This window comes from Urocitellus parryii, chromosome 6, assembly GCF_045843805.1.
Source record: "Urocitellus parryii isolate mUroPar1 chromosome 6, mUroPar1.hap1, whole genome shotgun sequence".
NCBI classification, from domain to species: Eukaryota; Metazoa; Chordata; class Mammalia; order Rodentia; family Sciuridae; genus Urocitellus; species Urocitellus parryii.
This window is the reverse complement of record NC_135536.1, coordinates 134,808,937-134,834,864: the sequence shown is the minus strand read 5'-3', so window position 1 is coordinate 134,834,864 and position 25,928 is coordinate 134,808,937. Positions and strand designations below refer to the sequence as shown.

General features: G+C 45.6%; 1 protein-coding gene across 7 annotated transcripts in view; it reads right to left on the bottom strand.

Annotated features, from left to right (window-relative positions):
- Ntrk3 (neurotrophic receptor tyrosine kinase 3) overlaps nt 1-25,928 on the bottom strand; it is a 372,623-nt gene that overhangs the window by 279,113 nt on the left and 67,582 nt on the right. For all 7 annotated transcript variants that reach the window (XM_026388161.2, XM_026388162.2, XM_026388164.2 and 4 more), the window contains exons 2-3: nt 21,043-21,117; nt 20,319-20,390 (exon numbers count right to left, since the gene is read on the bottom strand). In XM_026388161.2, the coding sequence (XP_026243946.2) occupies nt 20,319-20,390; nt 21,043-21,117 (147 nt within the window). The remainder of the gene's footprint in view (nt 1-20,318; nt 20,391-21,042; nt 21,118-25,928) is intronic.

Genomic DNA, 25,928 nt, shown 5'->3' with positions numbered 1-25,928 from the left:
ATGTCAAATAATTCATCTCTCCAGAGTCTATCTTTCTATTAGGCAAAGGGCACTCTACAAGTAAAAATGCAGCTTTTTTCCATATATAGATCCCCTGGTGCCTCATTATGTACCTGATACATAGTAGGTGCTCAGTAAATGTCTGTGCACCAAGCATAAACAAAAGTGATGGTGCAATAAAGAGGCAGAGCCTTCACTCTTCTCCAAATAGCTCCAAGGATGCGAGACTAATTCATTCAATTAAGTGCTGATGACAGTGGACCACACATCGTGGCTTGCCCAAACAGTACAGTTTACATCTGTCATTCTGAAATCCCATAAGGTTAGTTTCCCTTTCATTCTCAAAAGTTCCTAGCTTGGACAACATATTATACCATTGCTCATTGATTTGCGTTCCTACTATGTACCATGCACCCTCCCCTAGGTGTTGATTTATACTCATGAACAAAGGAAAAATGGAGATTCTCCAAATAAGACAAGCTTTCACACCACCCCGCTTTCTCTCTATGGAAAGGCAATCTCCACTCACTCCACCACTCAACACATTCTAATTTGGTACCTGTTCCATGGTGGAAAATGCCAGGCACTGGGTGCATGGGGTGAACAAGACAGGTTCTCCTATCTTGTTCATTTACTATGTTTCCAGAAGAATCTTAGGAAGGGATGTTGTCCAAAAATGATTGCTTATATGACTCGGAATTTGAACTTGCCCCCTGGTCTTGACTCTTGCTGGCCCTCTATGGTGTCCCAGCTTGGCTGAAGCCCCCATATCCATGCATAGCAGCTGGCCCAGCACAAATCCCCTTGCCCTGAAAGGCCTTTAGATACTTCTAATTCTTAGAATGGGCAGGTCAGGGGGTACCTGCAAGAAAAGCCAGGTGCCAATACAAGAGACCTGGAGAACAATCTCCAGAATGCAAGGAACCCAGCCACATCCCCAATCTCGCCCTCGTTCCACAGGACCCCATGGGTCCTCACCACAACCCTCTCATCCCCACTTATGCTCCACTGCTGCAGAGTCCCAGAACTGACAGCTGTCCTTCCTTCCAAAGCCCACATAGCTTTGTGTCCACTAAAATTCTGCCCATGTTCACTCTCCCCTCCTCAATTTCAGAAGTATCAGCCTCCTTTCTCATGTTCCCTAACTGCCAGCAACAGACAAGTCCTCTCTTCTAGCCACAGCCCTGGGGAGGGGTCTGCTGCCCTCTTGACCCATCCTGCTCCATCTCTGTCTCACTTCCAGTGTCAGCTGAAAATGTCTCTTTTCTCCTTTTAATTATACTTCTCCTCTCTCTCTCTCTCTCTCTCTCTCTCTCTCTCTCTCTCTCTCTCTCTCTCTCCCTCCCTCCCTCCCTCCCTCCTAGTAGCCTCATGACTCAGGGCTTTAATTTATTCAGCAAACAATGTCATTACACCACTGTTTTCTATAATTTATGCCATGCACAATCTTTTGGCCTCTGTTGCCCAATTCTGGAAAATGCTTGGGGAAAGCAGTGTTCATTCCTATTCCCCATGGCCTGTCTCCTGCAGAGACCTGGCAGGGTCCACAGAGACTTAATGCAAGAAAGAGACAAGATAAGAACTCTTATCTCACATTGAATATTTGGAACACAGATCCAACCCCTGTCCTACTTGGTTCCATTCTCAAGAAGCTGTCTTGTCACCTTCCCCCAAGGCTGAGAAGTGACTATAAACTGAATTTGGGAGGGCACAGAGACTAGGCACTGTGAATTGAGACTTAGAGGGAGGAATACAGAATAAAGAGCAGATGCATGCATGGCCAGGCCAGAGGCTGGCCTTCCTGGGGAGAACTATCATATGAACTCTGCTCCTGTTTATATATAGTTCTTTGCAAAAAAAACAGAAGGAAGTGTGCACTTTGATCACAATTATCAAATATTTCTTTTTTTTCTTTTTTTGTGGCTCTGAGGATCAAACCTAGGGCCGTGCACTTACTAGGCAAGCACTCTGCCACTGAGTTACATTTCCAGTCCACAATTGTTAAGTAAAAGCATACAGATAGATTTCTCTGAATGGTCCTGTACTGAACAGGTACCAAACTCAACTAATTCTTATACCAGCACTACTATGGCTGATCTCAACTTAATTTAAAACCTTGAGCTTTGAACATAAGTGCAAACAATTAATTAACTCGCTCATCATTTCCCCTGCTATGGGGACTTTTCCATAGTTTAATAATCATCTGAGTAAACTGAAGAAAATTGGGATACAGAAATAATTTTCTGAGAAAATTGAAATAATGAGCAACGTTTATTGAGTGCTTGTTAGGAGCTAATCACTATATGCTTTAAAGATATTATTTCATTGAATCTTTCCAGGAACGTTTTATGGTCCATGTCATTATGATGATTTGTTCTCATTTGACACATAAAGAAGCCATGGCTTAGAGGCTGGGTAGCTAGTTCAAGGTCATGAAGCTGATAATATTAATATAGGGGCTGAGTCTATTGTGTCTAATGCAAAAGTTCATACGCCGAGCATGCCACTATAGTGTGCACTCATGGGGTGTGTGTGTGTGTGTGTGTGTGTGTGTACATGCCCATAAGTCAGAGGTTGGTTTGATCTCCAGATGGAGACTCTGTTTTGTGCCATGCAAGTGAACCCTGCCCCACAAGAATGAAGAAAATTTGCCATCATAAAGAACAAGACCTCTGGTATCATAATCCATCCAGCTCTTCTGTGTCACTCCCATGGCTTGGCCCTGTCTGCCTGATCCTCTAACAAAGCACATGATAAGCTGACTTGCTCCAGACTCCATTCAACAGAAAGAGAACAGGCTTGACCCTGGGAGCTCTCTCCTGGAAGAAAGAACCCCATTCCAGCTCACAGTCCTTCAGAATCCCAGGGCTCTAAACAACCCAAATCATAAATCACAATCCCCCGTCACTCTGCATTGGATCTGAGGGATGGTGGGGAGGACCACTGCTCCCCTGCCTACATGTAGGTCTGCATCCCACCAGGAGAGCTGGCAAACAGAGAACGGGTCACCTGTCCACCACCTGTGCTCAGCTCTTTGTGCGTGCCACGGTGGTGACACTTACTGAAAGACACAGGTCAGCTGCTAGCCAGCAGCTGTGATGATGCTTGAAGGAGACAGGGGAAGCCAGAGCCTGGGAGCATCTCTCAGGGGAGCTGTTCACAGGCGGGAAGAAAGGGCTCCCAGGGCTCTGACCGTGGTGCTGAATCTCGAGGGTGACCACCAAGGCTGAGTTTAATAAGCAAAACACAGTGATGGCAAGAGAGATACCAGTTTCCCTGCCAAAAAGAAAAAATATATATTTTTTAATATTCCTTTGTTTGAGAATGTTGGGCTCCCAATCACACTCAGAGAGGTGAACTGACCTTTGAACCTGTTACAACAGAAAGAATATAAATTCTGGAACAGACATTTATGGATATAAATCCACATCTTTCTTAGCTTTTTAACCTTGAGCAAATTACACAACCTTTCTGAGCCTCATTTGTAAAACGAGAAGACCAGTGATTCAAGCAGGATTACTATTGGAAGAGTGCCTAGCACAGAGCTTAGCACAATCTCTCTCTCTCTCTCTCTCTCTCTCTCTCTCTCTCTCTCTCTCTCTCTCTCTCTCTCTTTCTCTCCCCCCCCCCCCCCGCTTGGCTTTGTTCCCAGCTTTCTTGTGAATATGTGTATGCACACACGCACAATCCATTAGTTCTCTTCCTCTTCCTATATACAACTGCAAATTCTCCTTCAAGGACAAATTTAAGATCCATGTCCTTCCTGAATCCTTCCCCAGCATCCCCAGAACACAGGAATCTCTCTGCCTGGTACTGTCAGTATCAACCAGCCAATGATAACATATTGGCATCACTGACCTCAAAAAGCTAATTCTATCTTCCTGACAAGACTAAACATTCCACCTCCACCTGGACCAAGTCCTGCCTTAGCATCTTCATTCTTTCTCCATCCCAAGTCACAGTATTGCCACAGAGAGAAAGGGATTTCCAAAGCATCTAACATTTAACGTTTAGCATTTAATGTTACCTGCATTTAACAAGACTCATTGCCATGTAATCCATCTAATCGCCCAATGTAGATTTTGAACCAATCTTTTCATGTCTTCAAACCACTTACTTTCCAACTAGTTTCTGGCAATGACCCAATTACCATATTATCATCAGTAAAACCAAGGTTAGTATGTGTTTTCCTTGTCACAGGAAAGGAAATTAAAAGAAAAAGACAGGGGTAGTCTTGAAGCAGCATCAAAATTCTGAAGCTCCAGAAACCAGGCAAGTGTCCACCAGGTGTGAGCAATGGCTTAGAACATAGCCTCACATAGCAGAAAAGACGTGGGACTTGGGGTCTGAGATCTGAATCCCAGCTCACTCCACTAGACTCCCTCAGATTCCTCACCAATAAAATAGGAATGATAGCAACTGCCACTGCATCCTACTGCTGCACATGAAATGAGATGGTACTTTGGAAGTGTGGTTTATAAGGCACCATAGCTTGTTGATGATGATAGCATATTGCTCAGGGAATGGGCTGGTAGTCACGAGGGGAAGTACATCAGTGAGGCCCTCAGAATAGCAGACCACAGTGTCACTGGCCACCTCTACTCTGTCCCTCTGCAGGGCTGCAAAAGATGCACGGTGCTCAGAGAGACCCAATAGGTGCTCAGTATGCTCAAGGCATATTGGTGACAATGTGAATCCAGAACAATGGAAATAAGAAAGAAACTTCATAAAAGACGGATACAAGCTATGATCAAGAGCTATAGGAGGGCTGGGGTTGTGGCTCAGTGGTAGAGTGCTTGCCTAGCACGTGTCAAGCACTGGGTTTGATTCTCAGCAACACATATAAATAAATAAAATAAAGGTCCATTGACAACTAAAAAAATTTAAAAAGAGCTATAGGAAAGGAAGGAACTTGCTATGTGCCAGGATTTAAGTGCATTATCTCATCTAAGTCACACATTAAAAAAAAAAAAAAAAGCTTATGAGGGAGATGATTTTTACCACCAGCTTAGAGTTTTGATGACTTGACCAAAGTCTCACAGCTGGTTGGCAGCTAAGCTGGGAGTCTGGTTCTGATCAACTCCAATGCTTGTGTTTTCAAACACGACATTATTCCACTTCTCATTGATTTACCAACATAAAGAAGGGGAGGCAGGATAAGAATATCCTAGCACAGCCCCATGCTCATGAAGTCACTTAACACATGCCACTCGTGATCTTTGAAATGTCCAGTGTGGCCCTTGCAGGCTGCCGTCACTGCAAGCCAGGTTCTCTCGAAATCACTGAGGGCAGAGCAAAGGTCTGGACAATGAGGGACTCAAAGGAAAAGATACAGAAAGATGGATGGGAGAGGAAGGGGACAGCAGAAAGAGAAAAAGCTGCTGCAGATCAAGGCTCATGAATGCAATTATTAATATTCTAAATGAAGCTCCGACTTCTTAAGCTTTATTTAAGAACATGCCTGACTGTATAATTACAAGGGCTTAATTTGTTTTCTTTTCTGCACAATAAATAAGAAGCACACAGTTGCTCTTTACAACACCACCTTTCCTGGTGTCAGCAGAGGTTCCTGGGCTGCAGAGAGACAGCTGTCACCTGGAGGGGCAGCTCCACTGCCACTTGAAGGGTGAGCTACTCACTCCCTGGGCACAGTTGGGTTCTCCAGATGCAGGCAAGGACAGGAGGACCAATGGGCCCTTTCTGGGAAGAAGACATTGGGTGAGTTGGGGGGTGTAAGATCATCCCCTATAATTTCCCTATGAATTAAAGGGAATGACACCAGTCTGAGAGGCGACAACATTATATGCAATGGAGTTCTAGAAGCACTGGGGAAGTTGTTCAGTCTCTCAAAGGAAGAAGCCTGCTTTTCATTTCCCTGTACCTTTGGCCAACTCACTGGGTACCTTTGGCTTTTGGACCTCCCAACTGACCTTGAGCAGAAGCCTAAAGGAACGGGCACTAACTAAAGCAAGTCGGGATTGGATGAAAACCTTCCAAGCAGAGGGACATCACAGGCAAAGGCCACAAGGCAGTGGTGGCATGGCAATATGAAGGTATTGGGGAGCAGAGTGTGGCTGGAGCAGAGAGCACCAGAGAAGGTGTAGACGAGACATCCCAAGGCTTGTCTCACACCCTGACCATGCTGTCCCACCTAGGTCTCTGCGTGGGCCACACACTCACATGGTAGACTGAAGGGCAAGTTTCATTCATATGCTAAAAACAGCAGAGTCACATTCCAGAGGACGAGATTTAAATTCTTGAACAACTTCCTTGCAGATTACTGGGAAAGAGATATAGGATGAGGTGGAAAGAGGCACCTTTCCAGGAAGACCTCTGAGGATGCCGTAGCCTCCAGGACACTAGATTATGAGAGAGGCTGGGGCCCTTGGTAAGGAAACATCAAGATGGTCCCCTGGAAGGAGGTACAGAAGCACCAGATGCAGACAGCCAGCAGCAAATGAGGCAAATACGGAGGGGTCGGTTCTGCAGCCCTGAATCCCCTTTCTGCTTCGGAATGAATAACCCTGATGCATCAGCAAGAAGGATCTCAGGTCACAGGACCCATCAGAGCGACAGCGTGCCTGGAAGCAAAGATTCTCTTTCATACCATTAACACTGGGGCTGGAGGGCTGAGTGGTGGAAAGTCATTATCTACCTGATTCCAGGTTTCATGGGCACCCCCATGCCTGGGATCCCACAAACACATGGTATCTCTGGACCTGCAATATGCTCTCCTCTGCCTGGAATGGCTCACATCAATCCCTCCACCAAAGTTCATTCGGCTGCTTCAGGTCAGGTCAGGTCAGGCTTTAGGCTGTCAGTCATGGTCCCAGGAAATCAACCCTGCTATCATCCCCCCTACCCCAAAGATGCATCACCTGATTTTGCTAAATGTTCCTAGGGAGTTGAGTTCTCATCGCGTTATATAGTAACTGTCTCTACACTGCCTCCCTCTCCTACCTCTAAACTCCCCCATGGAAGTCAAAGACCTAAACTTAAATCACCTTTGCCTCTTTGCCTCTAGCAGAGTGGCACCTCAATAAATGTCCCTCAAGGAAACGGATGCATTCATGAATAGAAAAGTGCCGCATGACCCCGAGGGCATTATGAGCCGAGTTTGTAGGACTCTAAAGCATAAAAAAAATCAATGATTAAATGTCAGAAAAAATAAAAATAATTAAATGTCAGGCTCAAGGGATGGGAAGCTTGTCTCAGGGGGATGAAGTTGATGTCATCTGCATCAGTAACATTCTTTACAAAATCTTTATAACTCAATCTTCAATATGAGACAGCATTGCATATTTTGTCCCTATTTTTTTTTCAGTGCTGAAGATGGAGCCCAGGGCCTCGTGCATAAGAGGCAAGTACTCTGCCACTAAACTACATCCTCAGTCCTGCTGCCTCCATTTTTGGCCAAGCCCAAGAAGATAAAGCACTTTGGTCAAGATTTCCCAAAATCCAATGCCGTAATGAGATCACCTAACACACCCCACAACAATCTCCACCCCTGAGCACCAAGCACCCAGGATGTTGACAAGGAGACTCCACAGGCCAGTACTGTCCAGACCCCGAGAATCATCCAAGGGACACAACACACCCCTGAATATCTTTTCAAGTGCATGTCAAAGTCCTTTCCCACAATTATTCACTAGATCCCCATAATAACCCTACAGAGCAAAGGGCTAGCAATAGGATTGAACATATTTTATAGATGAGGAAACGGGTATAAAGAAAAGGTCTTCCATTCACTCTCTGAAGAGAACAAGTCTGCGCTACTCCCTTGTTCCCATGACAACATGTTGACCATCAACAGGGCATGGGGGGCAGCGGGACTAGATGGTCACACCTATTGGGTTCAGGCTCCCAGCAGGCCTATCATAGGATCCCTGAAGACTCCTAGGCTCTCATCACTCTGGAAGATGACAACAACACATGGACACCCCCCACAATAACAATACACTAACACCTCCCATGAGCTGCCAAGGGTGCACTAGACTTGAGGCTGCCCTGGAAATTTTGCAGGGACCACACTGGGCTCCAACCAGCTAAATCCCTTGCCCCTGGAGCATCTGGTCTCCCACACATTGGATTCGAGTCTGGGAGAAGCCTCACATCCAATGGTTTAAACTTTGGGCTTTCAAATGAAAGGACTAAACTTCTGGAATAGCTTCCAGAGTGTGGGACAAACCATCTACTGAGTACCCACTATGTGTTTCCTCTACAGTATATATTTTAAATTGCCCTTTCAATCCTCACAAAAAAGCTCTGTGAGACAGAATTATTTCCCAGTGTCCTAGGGAGGATCTTGGGACTGAATTCTTTAGCCAAGAATATAAAGTATATAAGATGGCAGAGAAAATGAAGGTTCACAGCCCAGATCCAAAATGCATGCCATTTTCACTCTTTCATTTACTCCCTCACTCATTCATTCATTTTTTTTCTTGGATGGGGTAATTGGGAAGTGAACCCAGAGATACTCTACCACTAAACTATACCTCCAATTCATTTTATTTTTTATTTTGAGACAGGATCTCAGTAAGTTGCCCAGGTTGGCCTTGAACTCGTGATCCTCCTGCCTCAGCCTCCTGAGTCACTGGGATTACAAGCATGCACCACCATGCCCAACTTCATTCATTCATTCTTCACACATGCATTTAACATTGAATAAACATGACCTGCTCTCTACCCTCCAAGGAGCCTGTACATTACTGGGGCAGACAGAACTTCTTACAGTTAGTTATATTTCAGTTCTGAGATGGATTCCCTCTGGTGGGTTTCAAAATACATCTGGAGAGACCCCTATCTGCAACCAGGGATGGGGTCGGCCAGGTGCAATGCATGGCATACACCTCTGGGAGACTCAGTGCCCTTAAACCCCAGGACAGTGGCAAATGACTGGGTCATCTAGAAGACCACCAAAAAAAAAAAAAAAAAAAAAGGACAGAAGCTCCTCGGACCACAGAGACAAAGGGGTTAACCCAAGAACAAGAGAGACATTCTCAAATCCATCAAGAAAAAAACAAGGGGGAAAGGGACAGGAGACTTCTGGCTTGCTAAGGAATGAAGAGGAGCAAAAATTAATGATGACTCTGAAATAACCAAGGGACTAAACTCATTTTCTAAATCTGTCCTTAACAAGAAAAATGGACAAAAGAGATGTGGACAAATGAGAAGTAATGAAGCCTTAGGGGAGGGGAGAAAAAGAAAGAAAATCTATTGAGAGTAATCAAGGCTGGAAAATATGAACACATTGTCTGATCCCCAAGGTTAGGAGACACGTGTGCCAGAACGTTCACTCAGCAATAGACTGAGTTTTAAAAAGGTTAAAAGCTGACAAGGTTATAAGAAAATTCTTAAAGTTCAGTACAGGGAATCCTAGAGCACTGAGATCCCTGAAATCAGAAAGAACAATTTCTAGGATGAGCGTAGGGTTTTTGACTAAGAGTATTATGAAATAAATATCAAAAACACACAGTGGGTCCGCAAGGAAGGCCCAGGGCCATGTTATCCGGGTCATGTTTGTTCAGCCCTGGCTGGATTAGAATGTTGTTCACGAAAGAGGTAAATAGAAAGAAATGACAGGGAGGACTCTGAGTATCCCAGGACCACGAGAGTCAGGAGGAGAGACACAAATGGACGAGGAAAAAAGAAAATCCATTTAGGAAGCTTGCCCCCTGCCTCACTAGGGAACGAGGAACAATTCTTCTATGGAGCCCCAGGAGAAGCAATTTGCCCAGGAGACTAATGATGTCAGAGCGACTGGGAATTGACTTTCTTTAGGGGCCGCAGGTAAATATGTAGAGGCTAAGAAATTGTACTTGAAAATCTTCAGCTTAGGGAATTCTGCAGTAGAAAACCCATTTTGGATTCAATAAGAGCAAGAAAGATCCATTTAAAAAGAAGAACAAGAAAGGCTCTGCTCCATGTCATCAGAAGCCCAAATGGGCTGGGATACAGGAAAAATGTAGGGACTCAGGCACATCTTCAAAATGACATGGCTTGACTTGGCTGGGAGATGTCAGATGTTGAAGTGCATACAGAGGCACAAAGTCTCGGGGTGTCAGAACAGAGCCTTGGAGTCAATCTCATCTGGCCCACATACCCTCCATCTCCAGAGTCTGCAATGGGTGTGCCACATATAGTCATGGTTCTGATGAGACTGGGGCCAAAGACAGCTGGAGGGCTGGAGGAGAGGCAGCAGCTCCATGCACCCTAGAGATCTAGAGATGCGGTAAATGTGTTGCTCCCACATCCACTTATCACAACATGATTTGTCTCCACATGTTTGATACTGGGGTGCATTTTCTTTGCTGAGAACCCATTCCATGTGACCATTTGCTAATGGCCTCTGAGTGCCAGCCGGCAGGCTAAGGAGCATTCCCCACTCACCCAGACCCCACCAGAAACCAGGTGCAAAGCAGGTCTTTGAACCACTGCACTCTATCCCCAGCCTTTTCTTTTATTTTTTATTTTGAGACAGAGTCTCTCTAAGTTGTCCAGACTAGCCTTGAACTTGTGATCCTCATGCTTCAGCCTCCCAAATTGCTGGGGTTACAATTGTGCACCACCATGCTCAGGGCCTTTCCCTCAAAAGCCCCCCCATCTGAGGGCTGCTCTGAACCTTATTGTCTCCCCCTTCTCTCCACTGAGGTTCCTGAAACCTGACAACAGACCAGGTTGACCTGAGTTGGCCATGGCCAACAGATGGTAGCATGGAGTTATTAAGAAGACAGGCTCTGGAGGTCTAGAAACAGGTCACCTGAGACTGGCTTCTGGCTCTGCCACCATTAGCTATGGGCTCAATATGATTCAGGCAAGTCACTTCACCTGTCTGTACCTCAAATGCCCCATGTGTAAAATGGAGACAATGATTATGTCTACTTGCTATTATGAGCATAAAAGGACATATAAAGTGTATTGACCGACACCTGGCATTGAGCAATTCCTTCACTGATGTTATGCTCCTGGATCTCATTGGAGGGAGGTGGGTTAAGTGGGTAGAATGAAGTGGGTAGGGCCAAAATAAATTGACATTTTTTTTTCCTCTGACCCTACCCCTTCAGTGGTCCCAGCTGTGTCCCAGCATCAACCTTTCCTCCAGGAAAAATTTCCCAAAATGCTATGAGGTCAGAACTGGGCCATTTATAACACTGCTTCATTTTAGAGATGTGACAGACTAAGTGGGTTAAGCAGCTTATCCAGAGTCACAGCACAACGCAGAGAAAGAGCCAAGGTGCAAGGTGTGATCACCCAGCAAAGCTGCAGCCAAATAGTACTTCTTGCAACTGACAGCCATCCACAGGAGCCCCTCCCCACATTCGTGTGCCCAAAGTCCAGTACCTTCCTCTCTTCTGGCCTCTCTTCAGACACACACCACTGCAATGAGTCCAAACTCAAGCTTCCTAGATCATTAGATCTGTGAAAATCCTGTTCCATTGGCTAATGGATCCATTTCCACATCCTTTTCCCTCAGCAATCCTTTCCAAGTTTACCTGACAGCCAGATTCAATGGCCTTGGAACCATGAACAGGGGTCTAGACAGCTCCAGGAGGAAGTACAGTAGAAAACAGCTGTACACACCCATAGGGAGCAGCAGCCATTGTACCCTAGGCAGCTTGTCTACAACCCAAACAACAGCTTCTCCAAGGCCTAGCTCAACCCTCATCTCCTCCACAAGCCTGCGAGCCACTCCAGCCCATCCCTGATCTACAGCCCCACAGTCTTCCAGTGTCTCCTCCACTCCTTGTACTGGAAGACCCTAGAGAACGTCAATCATTTGTGCAGCATGTCGGACGTGGAGCCACATCCCAAATGACCCACAACCACTAATAAAGAACCACCACTTGCTTACTATTTACATGTTTATGCACTTAAATAAGAAGAAGCTTAAAGCTATCCCTGTCACTTGTGTTCTGAGACGCCTACTGGAGTGGGAGAGAAAGGAGTGGGGTAATAGTTAAGACACCAATGTTTGGTGCATGCACCCCCAGAAGCAATCTGCTCCACACATGGGGCACAGCCACTGTCATTTCTGGTTTATCTTTGTCTTCTTTTTTTTTTTTTTTTTGAGTCACAACAAAAGTTTATTTCTCTCTCACACAACATGCACACAGAAGGTCAGTTGTGATTTTGCTCCGATTATGTTCCCAGCAAGATTCAGACTAATGGAGCAGGCTCCATCTGGAACATGAACTCCTCTGTCCCATGGCAGAGGGAAAAGAGACATGGTGGGCCCCACGCAGGCTGTCACTTATGCTAAGAAGGGAAACAAGGTGCACATGCGCGTGCACGCGCACACACACAGGCACATTCAACTCACCCATTTAAAATGTATAATCCAAAGATTCTTAGGATATTCATAGAGTTGTGCAACCTAACACCTCGATCAATTTCAGAATGTTTTCAATATCCCAAAGATGTTGAAATCCCCATTCCCAGTATATCCCCATCTTACCTTCACCATAGTGGAGATTATAAATTATGAAGATATTCTTTTAGGCCTATGAGAACATGGTATAACATAAATGCCATTTGTCACATCTGGAATAACATTGTTTAAATAGCTAAATCATGCATCCCAGTCATGCCACACTTTTCTCTGAGATATCAGATAAGTGTTTTTAATCCAGGGTTTAAAGAAAATTGTAAGCTCTTGAAAATTTGTGAAAAAAAAATATGGCATGTATATGTGTGTGGGAAGGGTTGCCTTTTATGAGGATAAAATATATAGCTTTAATCACATTCTCAAAAGATTTGAAAAATTAGAAGCTACTACCCTGGCTTTATCAAGGACCCAGAGATGGTCCACTTTGAGGATGTTGATAAACCCTCTGTGGTGTGCAGCACTTTGTAGGGGGACATGAAAAGCTCTTAATTCAGTTTCTGTACATATTTATTCAGTTGCATATCAGGAGAGTGACTGCCACAATGCCACCAAAGGAAGAATAATAACTTACTCATCCTAACATACTCTGGGTTCACATATAGGCCAGACATTCTTCCCAATGCTTCTTGTACATTAATGTATGTTTAGTCTGGCTAACAAGCACTGTATCTCCATCTTCCAAATGAGGAGACTAAGGTACACATAAGTAACTTATCTGAGACATACAGATATGCAGATGATAGATCCAGAATTGAAACTCAGTATGGTTAGTGAACACATACGCTTAATTCCTCATCAAAATAAGGAACTCGGTGATTAGGTTGTGTTAGAGGCAAGAGCTCAAGTACCAGGTTTGATGGAAACGCTGAGCAGAGAGCTGTCTAAGAAGAAAGCTCAGAGGTGACTTGCTTTTCTTGTACATTTCACATCACACTTTCAGAGGGTGCTAGGTGCTATCATTCTGCATTATCTGTATTTTCACATTCTTGTAACCAGAACTTTGTATATGATATTTGCCTATGTATCTTTTCTTTTTAAACAGGATTTGTAATGGTTTCTTCCATACATAGAAGTTTGAGGAGCTCTGATTAGATGGGACCCTAGGAAAGTCAGCAGGACAATATGATGGGAAGAATTCCACACTGAGAGTACCAAGACCTAGGTCCTAGCCCCAGCACTGCCTTACCCATGGGGATCTCAAGTCAGAATGTTTCTACACCCAAGACATCTTCTCATCCACGGAATGGTCGTGTCAGACCAGCATCCCCAGTACAATTCAACAAAGAGCTACCAGTACCTGGTATGTGCCAGGCATTGTTCTGGCTATTTGGTGTACAGTAGTGAACAGCACAAAGTCCCTGCTTGTTCCATGGAAGCTTACAGTCTAATAGAGAAGACAGAGTATTAAGGTATTGAATGAGATATTTTGGGATAGTCATTAGTAATAAGGGCAAGGAACCAACAAAGCCATGTACTGTAATAAAGAGTGATGATAGGTTTGTAAGGTGAAAAAAGGCCACTAAGAAGTTTGGGTGGTCAGATAAGAAAATAAGACTAGTGTGAGTGGTGAGAAGGGGCCATGCAGAGATCCAGGGTAAGGGATTTGTCTGGGTCAGATGGATCAACAGGTACAAAAGCTCCAAAGGGGAATGAGCTTGGCACATTCAAGGAAGTGAAAGGAGCTCAAGACTATAGCAGGGGAAAGTACAAGGAAATTAAAGAAGGAGATAGAAACCATATCAGTTTGAATCCTGTGGCCATGATGAGGGGTTTAACTTTGTCGTAAGTAAAGCAGAAAGTAATTGGAGGGCTTTGCTCAGCAGAGTGGCACGATCGGATTTATGTGTTTAAAATATCACTCTGACAACTGTGCTAAGAGGGAGATGCTGCAGAAAGAAGTAGAGGCAAGAAAGCTGGAGTTAGGAGGCCACTGTCACAGTGCCAGAAGACAGGGTGGTGGCTTGAACCAAGATCGTGGATATGGAGGGTGGAGACTCAGGTGGATACAAAATACCTTACAGACTTCATGAAGTGAATGGTGGAAGGGGAGGAGGGTAGGCAGAGGGAAAAAGTCAAGAATGACTCCCAAGGTCTGGGCCTGAGCAACCTGGTGGCTAGAACCACTTATGGAATCAAGGCACACTGAGGGAGATCAGGTGTGGAGTGAGGAGTGGGTACGGAATCAAGGATCACATTTTGGCCAAGTTAAGCTTGATATGCATCTTAGACACCCATGCAGAAATGTCAAGCAGACATCCAAATGGCAGAGATGAGAGCAAAGATAGGAAAATAAAGTTAAAAGTTTGGTTCTGGGACCCCTTCCAGCTTTAACTATCTGTGATTCTATGAAATTGGAGACCAGTGAGCACGGGAGAAGTCTGTCATCTCTCACAATGCACTGTGTTAAGCTCTTTTCAAGCATGTTCTTATTTAAGGCTCAGAGCAATCCCCCAAAACAGGAAGATCTCTTACATTTCCTTCACAGCTCACAGAAGTTCAGTAGCTTGCCCAAGGCCAACATTAGGATGTAGAAATCTAGCATCTGATCCCTGGACTTTCTACCTTCAAAGCCCATGTTCCTTAAAATCCACGTTAGAGCATTCCAGAGTCAAGTCCTCTGTACAAAACTGAAGAGGAAGAACAGTTGTAGAGAAGCAGCAATGGGACAAGTATGCCAGTCACCAATTCCTTAGGACTCGGAGAAAAGTCTCTGTGCAGAGGTAAGGAGCGGGCAGAGAGGTAAAAGTTTACTGGTATAGTATCTACACATCGTCTTGGAATCTGGAATCAGGGGTTATTTCCAAGAGAAAAGATGTTGAGTTATTTCCAGTACATAACCAATCAACTTTACCATGTTTTCATCCCAATAATCTCAAGAGAAATAACTGTTTACACAGCCAGTGTCCTGAAAGTGTAGGGACTCCAGCCACCTCCTCTTCTCCTCTCTTAGCATTGCTGACTTTCTCTCCTTGTGAACTAGAAGAGATGACACAACTGTGCCCAAATCAGGACATTCCCCACCCCCCAGCCTGCTCCTGCACCCATATCTGGAGCTGGGAGTCAGATCTCCCAGTGGAAGATCAAGTGCATGTTTGCTTACAGCAGAGTGAGGAATAGCTCAATCTGTCACCCAGAGCTTTTTGAAAAGAGCAAGAAACTGAACTCAAGAGACATTCTACCACCACCAACTCTAAGGGATTAAATAAATTCTTTTGGCTTTCTGGAATCTCACATTAAATATTCTTGGAAATAAGTAGGCCATAGGCTAATGCTAAGAAATCCTTCATAATAAAGATACTCAGTTTGTAATGTAACTGTTGTTATAGGATTTGACCTGAATAGAAAAAGAAACTAAACAGAGCTTTCTCAACAGAGCTCTTTGAGGGTGGATGGTGGAAATCCCCAGAAGAAACAGCAACTCTCTAATAAAACTTTAAAGACCTCCACCCCTCCCATAAGAAGTTCTTGCTGTAAAAAAAAAAAAAAAAAACATACAGAAAAAAACACTGTGGGATGTAAAAGAAGTACCTGGATTTCAGAGCCAAAAGGACCAGAGTCCACATCCTAACTGATCCTCTACTTTATTGTATGTCCTTAAAAGAGCTCAGCATAACTTCTAAGACTCAATGTTCTCATCTTCAAAATGGGAAGAGAGGAGCCCACACTTACAGTTACTGTGAGGAGTAAGAAATCTGCAGAATCTTAGCATATAGGAAGTTCCCAAGTTAGTCTTGCCCTCTTCTCCTTGGAGACTAGTATTTTTAATTTAATTTTCTGAACATCTTAGGATTTAGTTTTGTAGTTCCTTCTATAAAAAAGATTGTCCCTTTTGGCCCATAGGCATGGTAGAAAGATTCCTGGAAAGAGAACCAGAGGACCTTGCTTCTGCTACTTACAAATGAGACCTTCCTGGTCCTGTCTCCTGGCCTGTACCCCGAGAGTGATTATAAGAATTCACTGAGGGAATTATGAAGCACTTTGAAAATCAGGGGGTGCTCTAAGATGAAAGTGCTATATGCAGCTCAGAGACAGGCATCTGCATTTATCTACCTGTGAGGACTCCAGACAGTAGAGATCTGGTCTCATGTGAGGCATGCCAGAGAAAACAAAACTCCAGAAAGAGAGAGAGGAACGGGCTGCAGAAGTGGAGTTCAGGGGATTTGGTGAAAAGTCCAAGTTCAATAGTATTGGTGGGTGTGGTCTCTGATCAATTAGAAATAAAGATAGTTGTCCACTCATCCACAGCCATTCCTCAGATCCTGTCTGAAACTCACAGTGCCCACCAAGGGGTCTAGGTAGAGTCCAGAGCAGAGGGAACTAAATGAAGAGAAGAGAGAAATTTTTCCAGGTTTATTCATCCATATGCAAGAAAGACACCACAGATTGAAGATGTGAATATTCCAGTCACAGAGAGGTGGATTGCACTGTGGGACAGAAATCCAGAATAAAGAAGAGGCCAGGACAGCCATCAGGTAACCTTATCCCTCCTCTTTGGTCCTATTATCACCACCAGCAATAACGTAATAATTGCTCTCATTATGAACAACTGTCGTTTCTGAACTCAACAATTTGCCAGGCACTGGGCTAAGAGCTATAGGAAGCTCCTGTCATCTAATCACTATTGCATCCATGCCTGGAATAAACATTATTTCATTATGCCCCACTTTGCAGGTTAGCAAATAGTTACTCCAGTGACCATTTGGGGAAATCTTTAGCCTTAAGGATCCTTAATCTAAATATGAGGGTCAAGAATCTTCCAGTCTCTCAAAAAGGATCTTCCTGGGTGTACATTAATCAATACCTCATTTTCCACATTCAACAAAAGATTGAGAAAACTGAAGTAGCCAAGAAGAGATGGTCATCCCTCACTAGTGTTGGATTAGGTCCTCATCTCAACCTTCTTTGTAGCAAACATCCTGGCCTTAACATCCGTGGTTCGTTTTCTGGTGTGGGGAAGAATTATACTAATATTAGGGGTGGCTTGGGGTGAGGGAGAGCTGACATAATCAGAACACTTAGATAACTTGACATGGGTACAGACGGCAGTGACATCACTTCCTGTGTCTTATTCTGTACAGAGGGGAGAAGAAAAGGCTTCTCAGCCATCACCCTAAAAAAAAAAAAGGGAAAAAAAAGAAAGAAAGAAAGAAAAGTAAAAGCCACCAAGCCAGGGCTTGGCAATTAGTGCTGGAGTAAGTGATCATCTTGTGATTGCTCAGCTGGGGTCTGAAGACTTGTAAATGCATTTAGGAGACAGAAATAGAAGATGTTGTGAGAGAGCAGTGAAACCTGGCCCATTTGCCAGGAGAAAATGTCCCAAAGCTGCCGGGAAATTCACTCAGTCAGAATTTGGGGTGTGTCTTCATAAATGGGAAAAGTTAATAAACAAAACCCATGGACGGAGCCAGATCATAAGCCTCCTCCTATTGACTCTTCTGTCTGTGACCCTCAGGCTTCTCTGGAGTCCCCGTGCTGTCATCAGAGCCGCTGACTGGGTACTGACCTTTTCCCACCAACCTGAGCATCCTGATACCCCCCAGGGGGTAGCCAGACCGAAATAGGGGTGGAGTATAGTGACCCATGCCTCTCAATGATCCCCCCAAAACAAGCACTTTGGCAAGAGTGGCCAGTGTGCCCAGGAAAAATAGGGCTCAAGGTCAAAAGCAGGTTCACTGGTACCATCAGGACCCGCTCCACCCAGATCCCCCAGCCCACAACACCTTGCAAATCTTGCAAGCCCAGCCAGCCTTTGTCACTGCCCACCAACCAACAGAGCCCAAACCATCCCAAAAGAGATGTCAGGTCACAGCCCTCTTCTAGGGAACCCCAAGGGCAAGCCAAAGACACATTCTGGTACAACCTGCCACTGAGAGACACCCATAGCCCCAAATGCACCCCTGTTCCCACTTTGGTGGCCCAGAAAAACACGATGAGGCCTGAAGCCATGAGAGTTTCAGGTAACAGCATCCCTTAGAAGGTCTAGCATCTGGGCCCTGTCCTCCAAGGGGACAAATCTGCTCCCCTACTGATAGCCAACTTCCCCTAAATATGACCCTATTATACAAATGAGCACTCTGCATGCCATATTTTATCCAAGGAGTAGTTTTGTAGGGCCTATGGAGTTGAAGGGGCTTGGTTTTAGTTGCCAGCATTTAAAAATTGAGTACAGCCAGAGATATGATAATAAATAAATATATAAATAAATAAATAAATTTTAAAAATTGAGTACTTTATCTGGATCACCACCAGCTCATTTGACAAAATAGCAAGGTCTGGGACACTGGGCCCCCACCTCCTAGTGGCAGCAGTCAGCTGGATATGTTTACTGGCTGACCCTTCAGAGGGGACATGTGGTCCCCAGCCTCTACTGTCCCCACCTGGCCTGCCATGGCATGTGGCTTTGTGACCTTGGTATGAGTTACTATGAAAAGAGAGACTTCTCAGATGTCAAAAGCTCTTTCCCTTGGGATGTTTTACACAATGAAACTCAAATCCCCAATAAAATAAACACCTGGAACATCTGGTCCAAGGCCCTCCTTTGGTCCCAGCTATTCCTACAGCTGCAAAGAAAACACATCAGGTGACTCATGCCACAGAGACTAAAGCAGGGCAGGGGGGTAGGAAGCAAATTAGACAGTTGAAAGGGAGGTTTGGCCCCTATAGCTAATACATCTGGCCCTAAGCAATGGTCATAGAGCTTTCTATTTTCAGAGGAAGGAAAGAAAGTTTATCACAAAGCAGAGATGACCTTAACTGATAAACAAACTAAGAACTAACAACCTGCTTGGAAAAATACACTGAGGCCTGAGGGTAAGACCGGGACTCTCCAGAAGAGAAAGCAACTCCCCCACCATAATTCCCTAGGATCTTTTACCCTTTCGCCACCTATCCTGCCCTCCCCTTCCCAACAGCTTCCCTTGGAAGCATGGACTCTTCATAAGAGATTTCTAGCCAGCCACGCTGCCCTTCCAGTATCAAATGCCAATTATCAGTAAGACTCCCCAGAGGCCAAAAGAAAGACTAGTCTGAATGGCCCTTCTCTGTTTTCTCCCCCAAATGCATTAGACCCACCCCACCTGCTTCCTGCAGAATCTCTGCTCTTTGGGAACACACCCATTGGATGTCCAAGCAGGTCAATGTCCATGAGGGACAGATGACCTAGACAATAAGCATGCCCCTGTGGATGCAGTGAGTTGGTGTGTTTCCCTGATCAGTCTCCTCCTTCCCAGGAATGGCAGGCTCCCACTGAATCCTGAGATCTATCAGTCCAGGACTAGGCCTGGAGAGGAAGCATCAAGCTCTGGTGATTCTACCCCCACTAGGATCTAGCCAGACCCAACCCTTAAGGAAGCCATTTCACCAATCAGACGAAGCAGAGAGGGGAGAGACTGGGTGAGAGAAGCACAGACAGACAGAAATCCCACCCAAAGATGGGTAACCTACATCTTGTCCCAAACAAAGTCCTATTAACTTATACAGGTGTCTCCACTTCTCTGAGCTCTTTTCCATTGAACCTAGAATTTATCTAGACACACTTGGTCTGGTCTTGCTTTCTCTCTTCCTCCATTCCCCAATACCAAGTCCAACACACACACACACACACACACACACACACACACACACACACAATTATGGATCTAACATGGTCTTGGAAGTGCAAATGCAAATGTCATCATGAAAAGTGTATACAAACTTGAAAGCCAGGAGATCCTCCCTCTCATCTCAGGTCTTAGACTTCTCCTTCTGATAGGAATCTTAGTCGTTATCAAATCCATTTTAAGAGACAAAACTGGAGGCTCCAAAAAGTTAAGGGCATTGCCCAAGAGCATCCAGTAGCAAAACCAGACCAAGATTTCAGGTCTCCAGTTTTGCTGCCCAGAACTGTCGCCATGTGTGCACCCCCACCTGCTCCCTGCAGCCCACCTCTACTCACATATAGCGCAAGTGGGGGTTCTTGGCAAAGGCCCTGGGCTGGATGCTCCGGAGTCCTGAATTCTTGATGGTCCTGTGCAAAAAGAAAAAGAAGATCAGCAGAGCTCCAGGAGCAGGGGTTTGCAGGATTTCAGACCCCTAAGGGTTTTCTGCATCTCTTCATCACCAATCATCCCTGATTGCATCCCTGGCCTAACTGCAGGTCTCAGTGGGAGGCCTCTGGGCTCACACCCTTTGGGAACCTGGTTTAGGACTTGGGATATGAGCAGGCAGAGCTGGCAATGGCCCTCTACCCATCCTGATCAGTGGGCAAGAACAGGAGCTCCTTCCAATTCAGCAACAACAGGGCTACAACCCTCCCTGTGCCTTCTTGTTGTCCCTACCCTGGTTCCCCAGTAGTCACTAGCTCCGAAGTCCCCTGGAGGAGGTGTATGGGAAATCTAGCACTAGATTTTTTCAAGATCAAGGAAAGGATTCTAGCCCAGCAGGCCTGGGTGCAGGGTCTGCTTTGAAACCCTGATTTCAGGGTGTGGTCACACAATCTCCGGGCTCTCTGGGCTAAGGTGAAAGGTGAGGGAATGAGGAGAACGGCCCCTGACATCCCCTAAATGGGTGGTGCCAACCCTCCCATTAAGACCCACAGTGGGGAAAGCAGATTGCAGGCATGCCTTGACTGTCACCCTTGCAAAATCAGACAGGCAGCATTCCACCCCAGGCATACTCACAGCTTTTGGAGTCCAGTGTAGAGCTCCATGTCCACGGCATTGAGTGTGTGCAGGCTGCGCCAGTTCTCTATGTGTCTGCAAGGAAGGAGAGGCACGGGTCAGGTCGGCCCGGAGCAACAGCAATGGCGCTGGCTTTATAGCCAGACCTGAGTTGGAGTCCTGGATGGGTCAAATGCGAGCTGGGCCTTCTGCCAAGTCACCAATATCTCTGAGCCTCAGTTTCTTCCTCTGCGTGGTGGAATTCATTGTGACAATGAAGCGGACTCGTGGGCTCAAAGGGCCTGGCCCATGGATGTAGCATTCAGCACCTCTCTCTTAGCTCCAGAAAGAATCTACTTTTTGGAGACATGAAACCCAACCTCCCTGCTTGTCCTTCCTGACTCAGTTTCCCTCTGTCTCCTTTCCTTCTTTTTTCCTATTTAGAATTTCCTAAGGGAAGCATTTTCTCCCTTAGCTCCTGACCAGAGAAACAATACAAATAACATGGATTATAAAAAGGAGGGAGTGGCTTGCCTGTCGGCATAGTTTCTGGGTAGAAAAGCTCAGCCAAACACATTCCTGGCTCAGGCACCCACCAGGGACTGGACACTAACAGTGACCACAGCCCAATCCAACCTGGAGCCCAAGAAAACCAATGACTCGATTTGGCAGAGCTGACTCCAAAGAGGAGGAAGCTATCTAAGACCAGGGCAGCACTCTGGTATTTATAAAAAGAGTGAGAAACGAGTAGTCTAGAAGTCACATTTGAGCCTTATCTCTGAGACTTAAGTCTCAGTGGCTTTGAGCAAGTGCTCTCAGCTTTTTGGGTCTCTCATTTTTTCATTTGTAACAGGAGAGGGTTGCACTAGATCAGCAATTTCCTCCCCTTTTCAATGTCTGTCTAGAGCTTTCCCCCAAGAGACCTCGTGTTTAAGGAGGTTTATATCTAGCAAGCACACTACATATATTAAGTAATAATTAATTCACCTCAGATTATTAATCAGAGATATAAATTGCTGTTAAGCAGAGTTTTTCAATAACAGACACAAGCCAGAGCTAATTCATCTGGTGCCTAAATTCTAGCCCAAAGCCAAGAAACTTGAAAAACATTAACATGAAAAGGCTGTTCAAAGGTATGAGTCTCATTTCTGGGTTTCCTCACATTGACAAAAATGCTAGAGACAAACACCCCTCATTGCAATTCTGGGGGTCCCCAGGTCAAAAATCATTGCTACCATATTGATTACCAAGGGCCTTTCTGGCTTTAAAGCCATGTGAAAAGCAAATGTCCATACACTCCTGCTGTCCCCAGAGAATCAAAAGATTTCAGGAAAAGGCCTTCCACTGTCCACCTTTCCCTCCAGGATTAGACCCTCTGGTCAGTGCCCAAGAGGTCTAGGTACCATCTCAGTGAAGAGTACGGAGAGGTGACAGTTCACCCTGGGACAGAGGTACTCAAGGCACACTCAGGCCAGAAAAGAGACAGCCACCTTCCCCAGACGTCTCCCCTCCAGCCTCACCACACCCATGGCTCTGCCATCTGCCACCAAGTCTAGTCACAGCCAAGAAAGCAGCAGGGCTGTGGCTGCCAGGGCCTCTGGAAGCATTTCAGAACCACACAGTGACAAGGGATGCCGAGAGCCTGTTTTGTACCACATTCTCCTAGAGACCCTGCTGACCAGCCAGAGACGCTGGCATCTGCTGGGGACATGGACCAGGTGGACAGGATAGTATTGGATTCCAAATTCAAAGTCTTCTCCCTGGAAGTCTTGTGACTCCAGGGCAGTTTGCTTGGTCTGGTCCACCAAGGCAGGGACCTTGGCAACATTTCAGATGAAAAGGACGGCCAGGGAGGGGAGGTAGAACTCCCTGTACCACCAAGTCCCCCCAGCATATTGCCTGGGCCATGGCCACGTCAATTACTAATTAGATCACAGTGTTTGTACAGAGTACCATTGATACATGGGAACCCAGTTTCCTGTAAGGATCTGCTCCCAACAAGTAGCTGTCAACCAAATTATTTAAATAGATGAAATCATTTTCTCCGTCCACATTAGCATTCCATAAATGTGTTTTTATGATGGTTGAGTTGTCAATCATTATGGCATTCTAAAACTTTATTCATTTTGCCCTCACACCCCCACTCCCCCAAACTGACCCTTACCCACCTTACGCACCCTGAGATATGGGGGGAAATGAACAAACTCAATGCAAAGAGTCCTCTGGTAAATAAAGTAATGGCTCCCATTTCTTCTGATAACATCTGAGTTTCCCTAAATCAGGAAATGGCATTTTGTTTTACAGCCACAGAACAACAGCATGATTAGAAGCCAGGGCTCTAGAAAAGTGACTGGCAAACCACAGCCCAGGGGCCAAATCCAGCTCACTGTCTGCTTTGTTGTACAGGCCTAGAGCTGAGTTAAGCTTTTACATTTTTTTGTGAAAACTCAAAAAAAGAATCATATTTTGTGACCTGTGAAAACTAAGTGAAATTCAAAGTCCCAGATTCATATTCACTGTCTGTGTCTCAAGTCATGACAGAGTTGGACAGTTGCTGCAGAGACAGCGTGGTCCACAAAACCTAAAACATTTACTCTGGCTCTTTAAACAAAATGGTCAGTGACCTTTACGTAGGGTCAAGCTACCAGGGCACGCAGCCCAGCCCCGCCCCGCCCCGCCCCAGGATGACTCTACCCACAAGACCCTACCCAGGTTTCTTCCCCTGTCTGTGCCTCACTTTTCTCCCCTGTCACATGGGTCCAATAAAATACCTGCCTCATGAGAATGACATGAGGCCTGAAGGGGCGTGTTGAGGAGGCCTTGTGGGACAGGTCCTCAGGAAGCACCAGTCACGGTGACTGTTTCCTCTCATCCCGTACAGAAGCTGAGCCAGTTTCCAAGCTAAAAATGGCATCATGCTTCTGCTGCAAGTTGTCATTTCTCAGAAGTCATTTGATAAAAAGCCCATGGGGCAGAAGGGTGAGGGAAACCTGTCATTCATGACCTCCAGGAAAACCGTTTGTGCAGAAATTTATAAACAGGGTCAAGAAACAACCGATGGCCACATCAGAGCAGGTTCCAAGGTGGATAGAAACAGTGAAGATGCAGCCCTGCCATTTTAGATGACATCAGCAGGCGCCTGCCAAGTTTTCTTATGACTCACTGCTTGGTCCCAGACCAGGGGGGTCAGTTATGGTAACTCTGCTGGCTGGCTTGTGCTAATAGGGAGGCCACAAGTTTAAGTGGCTCTACAAAATATAATAAATAAATGAAGAGGAGGAGGGAAGGTTTGGGGGGGGTGTGTGTGTGTTTGTGTGTGTGTGTGTGTGTGTTTTGCACTGGAAATTGAACCCAGGAGCATTCTACCACTAAGCCACATTCTCAGCCCTTTTTATTTTTTGCTTTGAGACAGGTCTTGCTAAATTGCACAAACTGACCTTGAACTTAGGATCCTCCTGCCTCCTGCCTCAGCCTCTGGAGTCTCTGGGATTACAGGTGTGTGCCACCCACAGTGCCCAGCTGTTTTGCTTTTGCTAATAGTAGAGTGGATTCTCTGTCTAGTATGATTACATATGTCTCCTCCATTTCTGTGTTTTTTCTGGGTTGTTCCAATTGTTTCCATAGAGTATTTTTGTGTGTGTGTCATTTGAAAAACATCAATAACTATACATTTTTAAAGGAAGGTCAAGTACTTGAACCCTGTGCAGAGCCACAGCTGATTGCTCTATTCCAGAACCACAGGCTGGACCAGCTTCCCCTGCAAAGGCCTCTCACAAACCCACTCCTGCTGTGCAAGCAAGAAGGCAGAAGAGCTCAGAACAATGATGGGAATGTGGCAGAGTGCATGACGCTGGTTGACCCCACAGACCTGCAGCCCAGTTCTCATCTGGATGTCCCTGTTTCAACCATGGGCAGGGAGAGGAGGGGTGGAGAGAGAGTCAAGAGGTGGCACACCAGTATCCCTCTCCTGCTTTAAATCAACAGCCCCTACTTTAAGGTCTTCACACAGTGATCTTCAAAAGGAGGAAATTTTGCCTTCCAGAAGACCTTTGGCTATGTCTGGAGACATGCTTCATTGCCACAACTGGGGGAAGAGAGTAACACTAGTATCTTGTGGGTAGAGGCCACAGATGCTGCTAAACACCCTGCCACAGACAGGACAGCCCATGACAAACTACTGGCCCCAGAAGTTCACAGCTCTGAGATGGAGAGGCCCTGCCTTATTATATCCAGCTTCTGCCGAAGATCAACACTGATGCAAGAGTCCCAGGGCTTGAGATGACATCAATTTTGAAAATGACTGCTTTGCACAAGCAAATACTAGGAGGCCTCAAGCCAAAACAAAGAAGCCTGCTTCTAGGTCACTGAGTCCAAGGTAAGAGAAAAAAAAACACAGAGCCATGGTTTCCATGACACTCTCAAGTCAAGGGCATTACTTGAGGGAAAATGAGGGGCTCTCAGGCCCTCTGGGCTGTGCCCCAAGGCAGGCTACACATTCCAGAAGCAATAACAGTCTCTGGAAGGGATACACTGAACAGCCTTTCTCCTCCACTGAAGGTTCCTCTCCTGAATTCCCCGGGACTCTTCATTCTGCAGAAATGAAAAATATTCCATCCACAGAGCCAATCTAATGTCCTGTCCCCATTTTCTTGCCATTACACCACAGAATTGCTACCCTGCCAAGAGTCTCGATGCACCCCTCTTCCAGAAAGAGGGAGGAAGTGAGGTACAATGTCAACCTCCAGAGCCGGGCTTTGGGCTGCAGCTCAGAAACCCTGGTGAAGTCAGTGAGCACCTCTGCCATCAAAGAACACGATGCCTCTGGTGGACTCGAGTGGGAGGGAGTGAGGAGATGGCTAGGCAGAGCCTCTTTAGAAGTCTTCGAGAATCTCGGGAAACAGAGCCAC